This window comes from Taudactylus pleione, unplaced genomic scaffold, assembly GCF_031769625.1.
Source record: "Taudactylus pleione unplaced genomic scaffold, aTauple2 ptg000093l, whole genome shotgun sequence".
NCBI lineage: Eukaryota > Metazoa > Chordata > Amphibia > Anura > Myobatrachidae > Taudactylus > Taudactylus pleione.
This window is the reverse complement of record NW_028284495.1, coordinates 23,189,854-23,207,315: the sequence shown is the minus strand read 5'-3', so window position 1 is coordinate 23,207,315 and position 17,462 is coordinate 23,189,854. Positions and strand designations below refer to the sequence as shown.

Here is a 17,462-nt window from a genome sequence, read left to right as displayed (position 1 = left end):
TGTGTCATTCTGGCCGGGTAGGCCTGGTGGTGTTTCCATTCCGCTCTGGCATGAGCGCCTCCATCTTGCCTCTGGTCATGTGACTTATCTGCTCCAGTCCTGGCGTGTCGCATGCTCTCTCTGACCTATCACGATTCTCCACTGGGTACTTAAAGGAGTTCAGAGCTTCCCATGGTTGCCAGTGCAACGTGTTTCACAGCGTAAGCTGTGAGAGAGTTCCTGTGCTTCTGAAAACCTGTCTGTTTGAGTGTTTGCCTGTGCTCCTGCTGGATCCCAGCTTCCAAGTAGCCTGCACCGCTCTGCCTGCTCCCAGTCTTCTGCTGGAACCATCCTGCACCTTCTATTTACCCTTTCCCTGCCAAAGGACCTGTGTCTACAATTAACCCTGAACCTACACTACCTCCATTTACCTAGCTCTCTGGTTCTACACTGAATTAATCAGCTGCTGCTGATCCAATTACTCTATACCTCTCTGGATTTCATCTCACCAGTATCAGTCAGTACTGTTATCCTGTCTGCAGCCTTACAAGTGACCTTTTGGATTACAAATACTTTTATTAGTTCTGCCACTACCTGGACATTATTTATTCTTACTTCACTACAGTTTCTATCATCACCATCCTCTTAATATTCTGGACTTTATTTTATTTGTGTACATGTCTGAAGTTCAGCCGTTTAAAAACCCACGTTTCTATTTAAATCTGTTCAGGTGTCTGCTCCTATTACCACCCCGGGTCCACAACAAACCCAGATCCTAACAACTGGTTTCCCTTGCAGGCAATTAACATTGCAATCTGTCAAGCCGAATATTGCTTGTCCTTACTAATGGTTAGCATTCCCTGACCACTAGGCCGCGTTCCCCCAGGCCTAAGCGGACATTGTAACACAACGCTTTCCAGGAGTAATAGATGCTCCTCATAAGGGAAGAGTGAACACCAAAGATCTTTGCAAAGAATATTTTAAAAAAACTTTGATTAAGGACCCAGTGATGATAGAAATATCTATTGCAGATTCAATAACATTATGAATGAATTAAATGTTATTTTAAATAAAATAGTTGCCTACATAAAATAGTTACAGGTATAGTTACAGGTATAGTACAGTTATACCTAAATAATAAGCTTGCATAGCAATATTTTGTTGTAAACCATAACATTATTAAATGCGTTATATATGTCTTTATTTGGATTGCAGGATAGCTACATCAGTGTTGATATTGAAAATGGTGCCCTTGTCCTTAAATACAAAATAAATTCAGATCCAGTGAAAGAGGTCCGCAGTACGTTTGGGCGCGTAAATGATGGTCGTGAGCATTTGGTAAGCATTTGTTATAAGGAACGATTAATCTGATTCTGTCAATTTGTTTTCTTGATTACCTCCTGTATACTCAGCTAGAGTGGATCCTGCCTTCTATCATGGCTTCTTTCCAACTAATATCCTAATCATCCTCATACTGAGAATATCTGTAGTGTTCCATATTATTAAGAATAAATTGTATTCTCTTTTCTTTCACAGATAGAGGTGCTGATAGCACAAAAGGAGAAATTGTTACGTGTGCGTCAGGATCGGGATGCCGTAAATGCTTCCGATGTGAATTTATTTACTTTTGGCACATATTATTTGGGTGGTGTCCCATCGGCCATTAGAGAAAAGTGAGTTACTGGTAGAAGGACCTCTAAATGTAAAATTCAAGGAAGGCAGAAATAATGTAATCATCTTCAGTGCTGCTACAGGTGTATCTATAATGGGTGTGCGGTGCATGCGGGCCCCCTGGGTCCAAGGGGGCCCACACTGAATCCATAAATTCTACACTTATCTCTCCCGCGTCAATGGTAGCAGCGCTGTGCAAATCAGCAAAATGGCGTGGTGGCCATTTTCCCTGTGGTTTGCGCATACGCAGAAGGGGAATTGCTGGGAAAATGGCTACCGCGCCCTTTCCCTGTTGACCTGCGTATGCACAGTAGACTCTGGCATAGAGCTAGAGTCTACTCTAGTACCGGTAGTCTGCTGCGGTCAGAGGAGGGGGCCCCAGGATGGAGACTGCACACGAGCCCCCTCCACTCTTAATACGCCCCTGAGTGCTGCTATAGTGTATAAAAAGCTATAAGTACTGTATGTTTATGTTAACAGGAGAGCAGACATAATGTCAATCATGTTAAGCACTGCTATAGTGTAAGCAACTACTCAAAGCCACAATTACTATGTCTATATAACTAACAGTGCTCTGTCTAGGATCTCTGACCAGACAATTAATAGGACAGTGTATGATAAATATGTACATTCCTAATTACTGAAACACTGAAATATATTTGCTTATTTAATGTATTCTGTAGTCCTGTTTGGGTTGATCATTCAGCAAACTGTTCACAAATTAAAATGTTCCCTTAACACAAAGGCAGAGAGGTTATTCATGCAGTAGTTTATCTTCACACATACCGTATATAAACCACACACAGATTTCCCTTTGAAGTAGTTCTAAATTTGTCTTTCTTTAGCTGCATAGCTCGACCAACATAAATTATTCTGATCAGGGGCAGCGCGCTATATCTTATAGAAATATATTAAAAGGGAGCACAACACAAACAGTTCTCAATAAATAGTGTCCATGTATTTAAATATATACAGCAATATAGATTAAAATACTGTCAGAGGTAGTTCTTATGACCAACAAATTGCATTGCATCGATCAGTGTAGAATAATACAGATGTGTCCTTATACATCTTTGGTTCAGTCACGCTAAATACCCCCTCTCAGCGTGCCAGTTCCTGTGAGTCTCTGCCAGCACCGGATGAAAAATGCATCTGTCACAATGCGATGTGACTAGGACACAGCAGACTGTGCTCATTAATTTGATGTGTATATCTGTGTGCGACTGAGTCTCTGAATCTGTATACGAAGTGCTACAATGTAGTGGTAGCAACTTTTTTCATTACACTTTCCATTGTGGGTCTTGTACAGATATACCAGTGTCGCATATCAAACTAATGAGCACAGGCCGCTCGTGCATCCTAGTTGCATTGCGACTTAGAAGAATTTTTGGCAAAAAAGATGCCCGACGGAAGCTAGTAGTGCAGTACAGGACTTGTCGGCTCACTCATGCCATGCTAGTCACACTGCGTGGCGTATTGAGGCTGATGTATGAGGACACACCTGTATGGTAGCAGTCAGTTTAAAGTAAAAACAATAGTCACTCTTAAAAAGTTGCTCATCAAATTAATCTTAGAAGGAGGCTTTAATAGAATCAAATATCCAAGAAAAAATAGCGCTCTCTCTCTCACTGGCAACACGTAAGGAAAGGCAATACTCATCAGGGACAATGAATTTGCCATATTACGCTGGAATAACTACTGACATTTCCTAACTGACTCCAAGACCGGAGCTCCCATTAAGTGAACCGGGGAGGGAACGTAGCCGCAGAGGTGGGGAGCACAGCTTTACAGGCAGAAAGAAAATGGGTGCCACCTTTAAGGCAAGGGTCATAGCACATTGGAAAGAGAATGGGGGCATTCATTAGGTTAGTGCCCCCCTCTAACTAGGTTAGTGCTTCTGCCAGCCCTGGTTACAACAACCATGTTCATCACTTTCCAGAGATCTGGGGGTATATTTACTAAAGTGAGAGTTTTTAGAAGTGGAAATATTGCCAATAGCAACCAATCAGATTCTACTTGACATTTAATTAGCACATTCTAGAAGATAATAGCTAGAATTTGATAGGTTGCTATGGACAACATCTCCCCTTCTAAAAGCTCTCACTTTAGTAAATTTACCCCCTGGTGTCCAAAAGTTATGCTGTTGACTTAACTGGTTCAGTAAGCAAGACTGCTCCCTATTATCTGATAGATCAGGGCTAGGCAATGTGTGGAATACCAGCTGCTGTAGAACTATACATCCCTGCTACAATGTTAGCATGCCCTAACAGAAAAATGTGGCAGGGAATGCTGAGATGTGTAGTTCCACAGCATCGGGTGTGCCACACGTTGCCAACCCCTGTGATATATTATGCTCTCACCAGTTGAGTTGTCTTAATTAGTATTGCTGTTTGAAAATCATGGATACAAGGTATAACTGTTAGCACTATGAATCCTTTCCATATATTTATTTACTTTATTATAGTTTTTACTTGATAACCTTTTGGATCTTTATATGTGCAGCATGTGCTGTTGTTTTTCTTTTGTTCATTTATATACATATACTATACCATAGTGCCCCCTAGTGGTAGCAGCAGGTGTTGATGGTTGGATTACGACCCTTTGATTATAGAGTTAAGCAGCTCCAACTTCAAGGTTTTTTTTTAACAGGGATTTATTTTTAAATGGTAGGATGTTGTCAGCTTTCAGTTGGAGCATATTTATCATAGGAGATGAGTTACCTTTTACCACACAGATTACACTTTGCAGTATGAAGGCAGCAAGCAAATGATTGGAACAAATAAATAGACCTCTAGGGAGGATTTGCCAAGTGAGAGTAGGAGGACGAGAAGAGACTGTGCCGAATAAAGTACCAGTTTCAGAGAGATCAGTGGTGGTTGGACAAAGTAAGCCACATATGAATGGATGGTATCTACTAAGCCTTGGGTGGCTAATGAAGGTTGATCATTGTGTAAAGATAGTACAGTTCACTTGTTCTATAAATAATGCTTAATAGTTTAGTTTAAACCTGGAAATCATTGGTTTAAACAGACTTTAGCATCTGGATCGTAGTCAGCAGTTTTATCTGAAAAAATTTATTGAATATATATATTTTTTTTTTCTACTAACAGGTATGACCTAAAAACTCGTCCTTTCCGTGGATGTGTTAAAAATGTAAAGACCCCAGTGAGCGCGGCCACATTCAAAGAAACGTATGGGGTCAGCCGTAGATGCTATGATGAATGGAACGTAAGTAAAACTTGCTAATACTGATGAGTGGACCTTCCTGAACCATTGATTCAATAGTTCTAGTAATTTCATCTAATATGTTATTGTTGTTGGAATTGTTAGTCCCATTTCTCTGAAGTGGATAGTGGGCCTGATTCAGAGCCGGACGCTCTGACAGAGCGCTCACTCTGAATCAGGGCCGGCCTTGTGTTTTTTAGAACGGCCTCCTGGCCGCTCACATAGCTGTGGGTGACTACCCACAGCTATAGCAAGCGGCCAGGAAGATGGTTGCGATGGTCAAGACCATCGCGACCATCGGGCTTGCGACAAGACCCTTGTGGTAGGGTCTCGTTGCCACAAGCCCAAGAGAGCTTTTGGCTCAAACAGAGCCAAAAGCACTCCCACTGACATCACTTGTGATGTCAGTGGGGCCGGCCCCAGACGGTAGGTGTTCCCAGAGGAACGCCTCCGTCTGGGCAGCCACGCCCCGGCCCGCCCACCAAAGGGGGCGTGCTGTCACTCAACATCGACAGCATGCCCACTTTGGTACGAGACCCGCTATCCGGGTCTCGCGCATGCGCACGGCGGAGCTGGCTCCGTCATGCGCACTGGCCCACCACCGACCCGCTTGCGAGGGCATAGCTCTCGCGAGCGGGTCTGAATCAGGCCCAGTGTACAATGTGTTGCTTCCTTTTTGCTGTTAGGTGCAGGAGCACATGGCAGAGATACACATTGCTACTGTGTATTTGTTTGTACTGCTTCATATGAAAGCAAAGACAATTTAGTTATGCTATTTTCTTCTAATACAGTGATGTCAGCTGCAAATTATACATAGGCAAATGTAGGGGGTGTTTCCATCTGCCTGGAAACCCCCAGCCCACACCATGACCACAATAGAAATAGTAATATAATAGAATGTTACTAGTGCTGCATGTTCTTCTCAGTATCACAAATGAAATAATTAGCACAACCTGTGGATCTTTTAACATATGTTCACCAGTAATAAATAACCTGTGCACCAACTAGGAAATATGGAAAACATGCACTGTTATACCCCTTTTACACCGGAGCTAAAACCCGGGTTATTGCAGGGTTAACCCGGGCAGCTCACTGCTGTAAAAGGGGGGAGGGTTGGATCGCCGGGTCAAGTGACCCGGCAATCCAACCCAGGTAAATAGCAGGGTTTGGTCCGGCTTCACTGGCGCTTGGAGATGACGTCATCTCCAAGCGTCCACTTTCATGCCGGGAAAGCCGGGTCTATGCAGACCCGACTCCAGTGTGAGCGGCGCCGACTCAGGAATATCCCGAGTCGGCGCCGGCTAAATTCCGGGTCTGATCTGGATAGGAACTCTGTTCCAACTCCGGGTCAGAAAAGGAATTTTGGTGGAAAAGGGGTATCAGAGAGGCTTACTGTGATCACTGGTTCTGTATATGCTGGAATTATTACACACAATACACTTTGTAGTAATAACTACGCCAAATTTGTTTGTGTAGATTATCCGGTCTGCAGAGTTCTCTGACGGCGGAACACTGGGACTGAAATCGGATGGGTTCTCATTCCCTGGTGACTTCCAGGCCTCATTTGGATTCCAGACGCCCCAGACCAATGCAATGCTGTTTAATCACAAAACACAGGTTTGTCCATGTCATGTTATAGATGGAGACATTTGTAGATACTGGAGGGCAGTCTTGTGTTTATAGTGTAACATTTTCTATATAATACCCAGTGTACTTAGTAGTGTATTAAATTGCACAGTTATTATTACTATTAGAACAGTAAATATATTCTGATGTTATTGAATAGGTAAGTGGTCTTTAAATCATAAAGCTTTCAACGTGATTCGTACTTCATACCAATTTCTGCTTAGTTTGTTGGCTGGAGCAATAGTGCTTTTCCAGTGGATGACAAGGAGTTGTCTTTGTGTTATTATGTTCCTGTCTGTAGCACCACCCTGACTGAGTTTGATTTACTTATTTGTCTACAGTCTGATGAATTACGGATCTCTCTGGAGGGTGGAACAGTACGAGTAGCTACAACAAATAATGAGCTGCGATCAATAGAGAAGTATACTGATGGCGATCTGCATTATGTGTCTGTAATAAGAGAGGGTGATGAGTAAGTACAAGTTTTACCAAATTAGCTATCTTTATATATATATATATATTTATTTTCCAGATAGCGTAGGGGAAGATGATAGTATTATGTATGTTGCATTTAAGGAATTGAATTTCTTAACCATGACTTGTCCATTGCTGCTTTTGAGGGGACACTGGAAGTAAACCTTTCAATGATTGGTAGTTGTGGCAGCTCTATCAAAAATTATGCAAACTTGCAAGCATTGGTGGAAATGAATATCCCCTGATCAATTAGTGGATTAGTTATTTTGCACTATTTCAGGGTTTTATATTTCAGATTAAAACTTTTTGTGGGCTATTGTAAAAGGGTTGGGTACTCTATCCCACCATTCACCATCCTGCAGTGATATCCAAATAGACTTTGGTGAGTATTCTGATCCTTACACTAACCGTAACCTACCCCTCACATTCCCTTTGGCAACCTAACCCTAACTGTCCCCTACCACAGCTTTACCAAAACCCTCCCCGTAGTGCTTAACCCTAAACCTAACCCTAATACTCACCATCTGGATCCGTCAGTATTTTGACTGTCGGGATTTTATCTTCAGGGTCCATAGGGCTCCACAGGGAGACATTGGGGTGTAGGTGGGACCTGGAGGACCGGACACCAACAGCAAAGCTTTTCAATCCCAGGATGCTCCAGTCCTTCACCCTATACCCCGCCCACAGTCTGATGGTACTTCACTTCAGTTTTGTTGTGTCCAATTTATCTTATTTTCTACTTTTACTATAACGGCGCACTGCACCAGACTGTCCTCTGGACATCTGTGTGAGCCACCCCATCACCCCTCTGCGGTGCCATGACACCAAGCCTGTACTAGGTACTCCCCTCTGGTCTTAGGAGACAGACCGGAGGTGCTGATGTGGACACTGGTGCGCCCACGACTACACTAGACCACATGGGATTATAATTCACTGCCGCAGGGCATATGTAGAGGCCAGGGGACCGGTGGTTAGCGTCAGCCAGGGGTTAAGGTTCTCTGCCTGCAGCCCCTCCCCCAGCCCAGGATGCCGTTCCACTGCGGTCCTGCTGTTCCCTGGGCTGCTCCTCCCTCACCCTCCACCCCCTCAGAGATGCGCGGATGCCATTTTATGCAAGCAGGTCTCCGGGAATGCTGGGTCCAGTCTCCCTGTATAACTCTCCCACGTGCCAGATAATACAGCGCTCCACTGCGGTCTGTGTAGTTGATTGTAGTGCCCATTGCAGACATGTAATGTTTTTCTGCATTTGTATGTGACTTGTGGTAGCGCTAATCTCTACTTTCTATACTGTACAGTTTATACCTGTCCCTTTATTGTACTATACCCATAACATACTAAGGTATAGGGGGTTCATTGTATCTCACGTCTCCTACATGATTGTGAGGGCTATCACATACTATATAGCACGGTTGCACATATTACACATACTGCAGGGTGTCCACTGCACTGTATTTTATTGTTCTTGTGGATAAGTCTGGCAGATGAAAGAATTACAAGCAGGCTGATGCTGCTGCTCCTACTCTGGTGTCTTGTAAGTCCTGCTTAGCCGGCTTAGCCCCAGAGAACCTCATTCAGGATGGTCTTTGTACTAATTGTTACACAGCCCCAGGCCCCTCAACCCTAGTGTCTCTCCCTCAGGACCCACCATAGATGCTGGCAAAACTTGCAGACCACATAATAGTCCCCATGGTAGCTCCCCCTGTGGGATAACCACAGCAGGTATCCCCTTCAAATACTTTGCCTCCCCCATGAGTAGACGTACTGTCTACCTCAGTACAGAGTTTGGCTAATACCTCTATGGTTTTTCAGCAAATGCTGCAAAAAGAAAAGCCATTACCTACTAAGCCTACTAAACATACTATGATATCTTCCCAGTCCACTCAGTTATCTGATTCTGATATATCATCTGGGGAGGTAGAAGACCGAGACCTCTCTCACTCTAACTCCGTCTCAGGAGAAGAGGAGCCACCCTCTAAAATAAATATACCTACTCTTGTGAGAGCTGTAAAAACTATTTTACAAATAGAAGAGGATGAACCCAATCCTAAGAAAAAACACACACTTTTTAAATGACAAAAAGTAGTTTTACCAAAGTTTCTTCACTCTGACCAGCTATCTGATTACATGAGTGAAACTTAGAATATGCCCGATGAAAGGTTTAAAATTTCAAAATGGTTCAGTTCCTTTTACCCACTTCCAGTTACTGATTGTACTAAATGGGAAGTTCCCACAACAGTGGATTCTCATGTAACACGACCGGTTAAAAATTCCACATTACCCATTCATACTGCAACCTCCTTGAAGGAGACTACAGATAGACGTATAGAAGCTTGTCATGAATCCATATACTCTCTTACAGGAGCTATTACTCGTCTTGCTAGGGCTACAGCCTGGGTGGCAAAAGCCATTGAGAGTTGGGCAGAGGCCCTAGAAGAGACATTTCCCCCTGATGCTTCGAGGGAACAGCTGTCTTACATATGACACATTAGCGATGCAGCCTCCTACTTAGGTGAAGCAGCTATGGATACGGCTCTCCTGGCCTCCAGGATATTTGCCACTTCGGTAGTGGCCCGCTGTATTGTTTGGCTACATTCCTGGAAAGCAGAATCAGACTCAAAATGGGCTCTGGATTCTCTGCCTTATTCTGGTGACATCTTATTTGGTCCAGAATTAAATGTGACTACCTTGGCAGCTTCCAAGCCCTCTGCATATAATAAAAAGCCTTGAACGTCATCCTTTCGCCCTCAAGGAAAAGCCAAGGGTCAGTCCTTTCCACGACAGCAGACATCAGCCAAGGCCTCCAAAGCTAAGGCCAAACAGGCCTATGCTATTAGACGTCCACTTGCCAAGTCTGAGGACAAGCCTACAGCCTGACGGGCCGGGCCTCTCCCTGAAAGGCCGAATTCTTAATTTCGCCCAGGTTTGACATCAAACCACATTGGATGCCTGGGTAAGGGAAGTGGTCTCCCACGGATACGCCCTCTTATTCCTGAGGCGACCCCCCCAGCAGTTTTTTTACACAGGACCTCCATCTGACTCAACCAGGGCCCTGCTGCTCCAAAAATCCATTCAGTCTTTACTGAATTCAGTAGTAATTGGGTCCCCTCCTTACAACGGGGCAAGGGCTATTATTTTACTCTTTTCATAGTTCACAAGCCCAATGGGTCTCATCGGCCTATCCTCAACTTCAAATCTCTGAACAAGTTTATCTCATCAACAATGTCTCCAGTTTGCTATACTACAGCAACATTACCAATTTCAGGCTCTGCCGTTCGGCCTTCCAGTGGTCCCCCATGTCTTTACCAAGATTATGGCAGTTATGGCGGCCTCTCTTCATCGTCAAGGGATCAGACTGCTCTATACTTGGATGATCTCTTGCTGTTGGCCAGCTCCCCAGAGACTCTTCACCACCATCTGCAGGTAACCATTGCCTTTCTTCAAATGCACGGTTGGTTGGCTGATCAACTGGAAACAATCTTCCCTAACACCCTCTCAAAGGATGATACATTTGGGAGCGCTCCTGGACTCTCGAGTTCAGAGAATCTTCCTATGGTGGACAAGATTTCAGCAATCCAACTCAAACTACGCAGACTGCTCCACAATCGCCGGGTGTCAATTCACTCTGCAATGCAGGCCTTGGGATCAATGGTGTCCACCTTTGACATGGTGGAGTTCACCCAGTTTCACTCCAGGCCCCTACAACACCTTATACTCTCCAGGTGGAACGGGCTACCCCATCTGCTCAAATCTCAGATGATGGGCCTCCCCCCAGAGGTTTGCCTGTCCCTAGCCTGGTGGCTACAGACTTCCCATTTGAACAAGGGTCATTTCTTTTGGATCCCGGACTGGGCTCTCCTCACCACAGATGCAAGCCTCCGGGGTGGGGCACAGTAACTGGCCAGCACTCCTTCCAGAGCCGATGGTCCCCAGTCAAGGCAGTGTTACCAATCAACAACCTGGAACTTCGAGCCATCTACAAAGCTCTCACTCTGGCTCAGAATATTCCGAAAAACAGGCCAGTACAAGTACAGTCCGACAATGCCACGGCTGTGGCCTTCCTCAGTCACCAAGGGGGCACTCGAAGTCAGTCAGCAATGACAGTGTCCTGCATTCTCACATGGGACAAATGAAATCTCCCAGCCATCTCTGCAGTATTTATCCCGGGGATTCTCAGTTGGGAAGCGGATTTCCTCAGCCATCACGATGTGTGCATGCAGGAGAACGGTCTCTACATCCAGAAGTCTTTCAGTTTCTAGTGGACAAATGGGTTCTTCCGGAAGTGGATCTCATGGCCTCAAGACACAACAACAAGCTTCCAATTTATGGAGCCAGAACAAAGGACCCCGATGCGGCATTCATAGATGCATTGTCATTGAAATGGAACTTCCATTTAGCATATCTCTTCCATCCAATTTCCCTGCTTCCTTGAGTGCTTCGAAAGTTCAGACAGGAAGGGGCCACAGTCCTGTTCATAGCTCCGGCTTGGCCCAAATGTCATTGGTACTCCGATCTTCAAAGGTTCTCGATAGACGTTCCTCTTCAACTTCCTCTATGAGTAGACCTGTTGTCTCAGGGTCCATGTCTACATCCTGACCTAGCCCATCTGTCTTTAACGGCTTGGTTCTTGAGACATCCCTCCTAACGGAATCAGTATGTTTGACCGCCGGACGTGAGCCCGGCGGATCAAGTCCGGACGCCACCAGCCCGATGGAGGAGAACCCGACAGCGAAGGTAAGTTTACTATTCCAAACCCCGAATCCGCCCCTGACCCACCTTTAGGGTTGCCTAACCCTAACCTCCCCCCTTAGTGCCTAACCCTAACCTCCCCCAGTTAGTGCCTAAACCTAACCCCCCTCCCTGCACCCAAACCCTCCCGTGGGGGTGCCTGACCCTAACCTCCCCCCTTAGTGACTAAACCTAACCTCCCCTTCCCCTAGCTTAATCCTCCCCAGGGGGTTGGCTAACCCTAAGTCCCCCCGGTAGTCCCTAAACCTAACCCCCCCCATCCCCGCCTATGTGGATACTTACCCCAGCATTGGACGATCGGTCCGGCGTCCTGTCTGAGTTCCGGTGTCAGGATTAACATAGGTGTCGGAATTTCGACGCCTAAGTTAGATCCCTTGCCAGGATTACACTGTCGGTATTGAGACCGGCGGCCGTGCGTCCGCCGGTCTCATAACTACATACCCTCCTAACGGCTAAGGGTTTCTCCAGCTCTGTGGTCCAGACCATGCTCAGAGCACGTAAACCGGCCTCAGCCAGGATTTACCACAGAATTTGGAATACATGTTTTCAATGGTGTGCTCCAAGAAACTATGACCCGCAAGTCTTTAAGGCTTCTCAAATTCTTGCCTTTCTTCAGGCTGGATTGGAACTAGACCTCCGGCTAGCATCTCTGAAAGTGCAGGTCTCCGATTTGTCTATCAGGTTTCAGCGCAGAATTGCTACTATACCATATGTTCACACCTTCATGCAAGGTGTTCTACATATACAACATCCCTTTGTCCCTCCTGCGGCTCCATGGGATTTGTCAGTGGTGCTCCAAGCACTTCAGGAACCTCCATTTGAACCCCTGGAATCAGTGGATGTTAAGTGGCTCACTGTGAAGACTCTGTTTCTTCTAACTATAGCATCTGCCCATAGGGTATCGAATTTAGGCAGGCTTACACGCAGACTGGCCTTCCTGTGCCGGCTACAGTATCTACTCATTCTAGTCGCTCTGTGGGTCCCTTGTGGGCAACCCGGCATGGCGCCTCAGCTGAACAGCTATGCAAGGTGGCCACCTGGTCGTCTGTCCACACCTTTCTTAGGTTTTATGCCTTTGATACATTTACCTGTCAGGATGCTTCCTTTGGGCGTAGTTTTCTCCTATCAGCTCAGGAGCATTCCCGCCCTTGAACAAATGCTTTGGGACATCCCCAATGTCTCACTGTGGAGCCCTATAGACCCTGAAGAAAAGGAGTTATAGTAAAACACAACTTTGTTAACTCTCTTTCTTCGAAGTCCGTAGGGTCCACAGGGCACCCGCCCTGACGCTCCTAGCTTCTATGGGTTTCTTCTCCTGGTCCTTGTTCCCTTCTCTGTGTGAGAGTGTGATTCTTCAGTGTACCAGTCTTCCTTCTCTCCTGTCCTGGTCCTGCCTTGGGCTTGTTAACAAAACTGAAGTGCATTCAGGCTGTGGGCGGGGTATAGGGGGAAGGACCGGAGCATCCTGGGACTAAAAAGCTTTGCTATTGGTGTCCGGTCCTCCAGGTCCCACCTACACCCCAATGTCTCCCTGTGGACCCTATGGACTTCGCAGAAAGAGGGTTAACAAAGGTAAGTTTTACCATAACTCTACTTTTTGCTGCCAGTATTGTGACTGCCGGGATGGCCTCGCTGGGATCCTGACTGCATTCCCCGTGAAACACTGCTGAGATCAACTCATATCCTCATATGGTGGCTTCTAGATATTTTCTTACATCCAAATTGCTTAAGAATTATGTAACATACAGTACTGTATCGTAAATTCTTTTGTAACATAAAAACTTTTATGTCTATGCTTCCCTATTAAATTCTCATTATGCTGACAAAACTTTCACTGTTCAGTCCTTTTAAAGGATCAAGGTAGAAACTTCAGGGTATGACTTTGGAAAGTGAACAACTCTTCATTATTGTTGGATAACTTTGTCACATGAAATGAAATGAATACGCATTGATCAGATAAATTCATCAGGAAACAGCCATTCCTTGCAGTGACAGAAAGACACTGCAATGTACAAAACCAGAACAAAGACAAATCAGAGGGTGGTTAAAGAAAAGAAGAAACAGCCGGAGATTAAATACACACTCTTAAATACTACTTTAAACATTTCTTACGTCCCTAGAGACTAATTAACATCTTAAACTCAGTTTTATGTCATCAGTATAGCTGTTCAGGCAATGCCGTGCTATTTATAGGTAACTACTATCTGCATTGTCTTAACTTTTAAATCTGCTGGTTCAGATTCTAATTAGGAGACGATTATTATTTGCATTATAACTGATATCTGTATACTATGATTGCAATGAACTACGTGCTCTTGCATATGAAGTTTCACATTTGCTAAAACAAAGTTTCTCATCCCACTTTTCAGTTACTACATCCCTAAGATGGTTTAGGGGTTTCCTTGTAATATAATGCAACATGTATAATACAAACTTGCTTATTCAGTTAGATTATTACACAACAGCATGATAAATTGGAAATGGGTGCACAGTTCAGTTTAAGCATAGAGTTTGTCCCCATATTGCTACATCTTTGTTTAAAAATGTTCCTGTTAATCAGTTAATTATAAGAGATCCTTCTCCTGCAGTTGTACACAATGTCAGTCACTGCTGTAGTGGTGAGATAGTGACAGGGCCTATACATGACTGGTGTATTCCTTTTATTGGGAACACGACGTTAGATTGCAGGTACATCTAAAAATATAAATATTATCTTGCGTACATACTATGTAATATGTATTGTTCTAGCTTATAGTAGTACAAGTAATAAATAAAATGAAATAATATGTAAATGATCTACAGTATAACGGGAATAAAATGAAAACTTTTTTTTTCAGGCTAAAACTTTTGGTTGATGACAATGAAGTGACAGAAAACATTGGCACCTCCAGAGCGTCCAGTTCTTCACCCACTGACATATACCTCGGAGGAAGCGGCTTTAAGGGCTGTGTCACTAATGTTTTTATTAAGAGGTAATTGAATTTTCTTACATTTGCTCCACAAGGATTACACCTGGCACATACCACAAAGCAGGGGCTTGACGTCTACAGTATGGGTACCCTGCCTCAGGAGTCTATGCATCTTATCACCCAATGTAACAGAAAGCATGCAGCGTGCTTGCGTGAGTTTCCCACGGGTGCTCTGGTTTCCTTCCACACTCCAAAAATATACTGGTAGGTTAATTGGCTTCCAACAAAAAATAATAACCCTATTGTGTAAGTGTACATGTCATAGGGAATATAGATTGTAAACTCCACTGGGGCAGGGACTGATGTGAATGGCTAAATATTCTCTGTAATGTGCTGCGGAATATATGTGCGCTATATGAATAACTGGTAATAATTACATAACTTGACCATTTAAGCATATGCATAATAAACATTTGGCTATGGCGGCTCCCGAGTCACTAATAAGTGCACATTATGACTAAGTTTGTGCAGCATATTATCATTTTCTGCTGCTTAAACACATCTGAAGTTTGGCTCACAGCTAGTGCATTGAATGCACCTATTGTACACTACTGTACATATTTCAAATGTCCATGGCTTTAACGGGTTGGAGTTTGTACATTCTCCCCTTGTGTGGGTTTCCTCCGGGTGCTCCGGTTTCCTCCCATTCTCCAAAAATAGTATAATTAGTTCCCAACAAAAAAAATTAACCCTGGTGTATAAGTATGTGTGTGAGCACATGGTAAGGAATATAGGGTCTGATTCAGAGCCGCTCGTAAGCGGCCGCTCGTTCGCTCTGAGCGATGTTCGCACAACTGCGCATGCGTATGGTTCGCAATGCGCATGCGCAAACATGTCATTGCCTTCGGAAATCTTGCGCTCGTAAAACAACGAGGGGCTGCTAATTTGATTGACAGAATGTACCGTTTGTGGGTGGTAACGGGAAGGTGCTTGAAAACGGGGGAGTGGAGATCCGAACGCAGGCGTGCCTAACGGTCAAAAGGGTGTTTAATGGGAGTGCATAATTAACAAAGCAGCGTCATCGGCCACGTCACTTGGTTGTCTTTTAGCCTGAACTGCTCGCAGTGATAGCGGGAAGTAAATCCTACCACAAGCACTGCGAGCAGTTCAGATGCCTTTCGATGTTCCCGATTAAACTAATAAACAAATATGATGACGTGTGATGCGAACGGCAAAGGGGCGTCTTTACAAAATAGCGAGCGTATTTTTCGGACGTTCGCTCAGACATAGAGGCGTCAACACACCGCAAAGTGCGAGCGCTCAACTTAAATATCCGGCCCCTTTTTAAGAACGAGCGTCCGCAAATTGCGTCCGGGTCTGAATCAGGCCCATAGATTGTAAGCTCCACTGGGGCAGGGACAGATGTGAATGGTCAAATATTCTCTGGAAGCGCTGCGGATAATGTCTGCTGTACAAATAACTGGTAATAATATTGTGAGGGTGGGGACGTCATTTGATATGCTTTGGCATGGCGCACATGTGAGTCCCCAGGTCTTATATCACCATATGTGGTGGCAAAGCAAATGATTGAAACAAATTAAGCTCTGGGAACAATTATTCTTTTCTGTTTCAATTTTAAGAGATCTGGCAGATCATACAGAGCAGATCACCACATATCACCACATCTGCTTCATACAGAGCAGATCACCCCCTCTGATCCTTAGCAGTAGGTTATGTGGAGCTGCTGTGGTCCCATGCAGAATAATACACATTTCAATGTTTATTCCAACAAGCAGCCCTTACAACTACTGTACCAACGACAAGCACTGAATCATGGCTGCTTTTTCCTTTCTATATTTTCAGAGCATCACAATTGCCTGCTGTGCAAAATCTTGTTATTAACACTGAGAAGAATAAAGTTTCCCTGGGAACGTGCAACCCAGAGGAGGCTCCTGTGCCTCTCATACTGAAGGAGCACAAACTGCCTTTCAGCCTACGACTTAACGACTTCGACATGGTAATTCATGGGTTTTGTGTTTATTTTTAATTGTGTGTATTTATTGTGTTTATGGGATGTGAAATCTGTTTGTTTTGAAGGACTTTCTCATGCAATGTGTTATATAGCATGCTGCATCTTGTACAGGTTTCATTATTTATCGCTGTTGTTTGTCAAATCTGTTCACAATATGGAATTCCCCATAGACACATGCTGTGCATATCATCTCCTTAAGTAGAATGTGTCAGTAATTGGTCTTGTGTGTCTCTTGAAACAGTATGGCCTGGATATCATGAGCAATAACCTGAATACAGAAGCTGGACAGAAGGACGTACAAGGCTGCGCTCATCACTTAAATGTGACATCCCATCACAGGTCCTATAGATTTGGTGACTCCACAGCAAGTCACTTGGTCTATGATCTGAATAAGCAGGTTTTCAAGGAGAGGTAAAGAGACGAAGCTTTGGGCTGACATCATATTCACTGCAGATGTTTTTCTGTTTGTAATTATTAGCCGCACTTGTCTGTTAGAAGTGGGAAGCTTTCTCCTAGCCCTGGTGCTGAAATTACATTACCACCAATACACTCTCTCTCTCTCTCTCTACTCTGCTAAACAGAACTTAGAACCTGATTCAGATTTGGGAATAGAGTAAGATAGAGCAAGTTGTGTAACTGGACAAACTATGTTGCAATGTAATGGATGCAAATACATACATTTTGTTTTGCATGTGGGGTAAATACTGGCTGCTTTTACATGTAGCTCACAAATGCTGGACAGCTTTATTTTACACTGCAATTTAGATTCCAGTTTGCACACATCCCTCCCAAATCTAACT

General features: G+C 44.3%; 1 protein-coding gene across 2 annotated transcripts in view; it reads left to right on the top strand.

The window, feature by feature from the left end:
• Window positions 1–17,462, top strand: part of LAMA3 (laminin subunit alpha 3) — a 286,414-nt gene that overhangs the window by 257,750 nt on the left and 11,202 nt on the right. Inside the window, exons 63-70 of one of the 2 annotated variants that reach the window (XM_088469607.1) lie at window positions 1,195–1,317; window positions 1,516–1,652; window positions 4,761–4,878; window positions 6,352–6,492; window positions 6,843–6,973; window positions 14,559–14,693; window positions 16,494–16,647; window positions 16,904–17,073. In XM_088469607.1, the coding sequence (XP_088325733.1) occupies window positions 1,195–1,317; window positions 1,516–1,652; window positions 4,761–4,878; window positions 6,352–6,492; window positions 6,843–6,973; window positions 14,559–14,693; window positions 16,494–16,647; window positions 16,904–17,073 (1,109 nt within the window). Of the gene's footprint in view, window positions 1–1,194; window positions 1,318–1,515; window positions 1,653–4,760; window positions 4,879–6,351; window positions 6,493–6,842; window positions 6,974–14,558; window positions 14,694–16,493; window positions 16,648–16,893; window positions 17,074–17,462 lie in introns of both variants that reach the window. The other variant, XM_088469608.1, reaches the window with a different exon arrangement.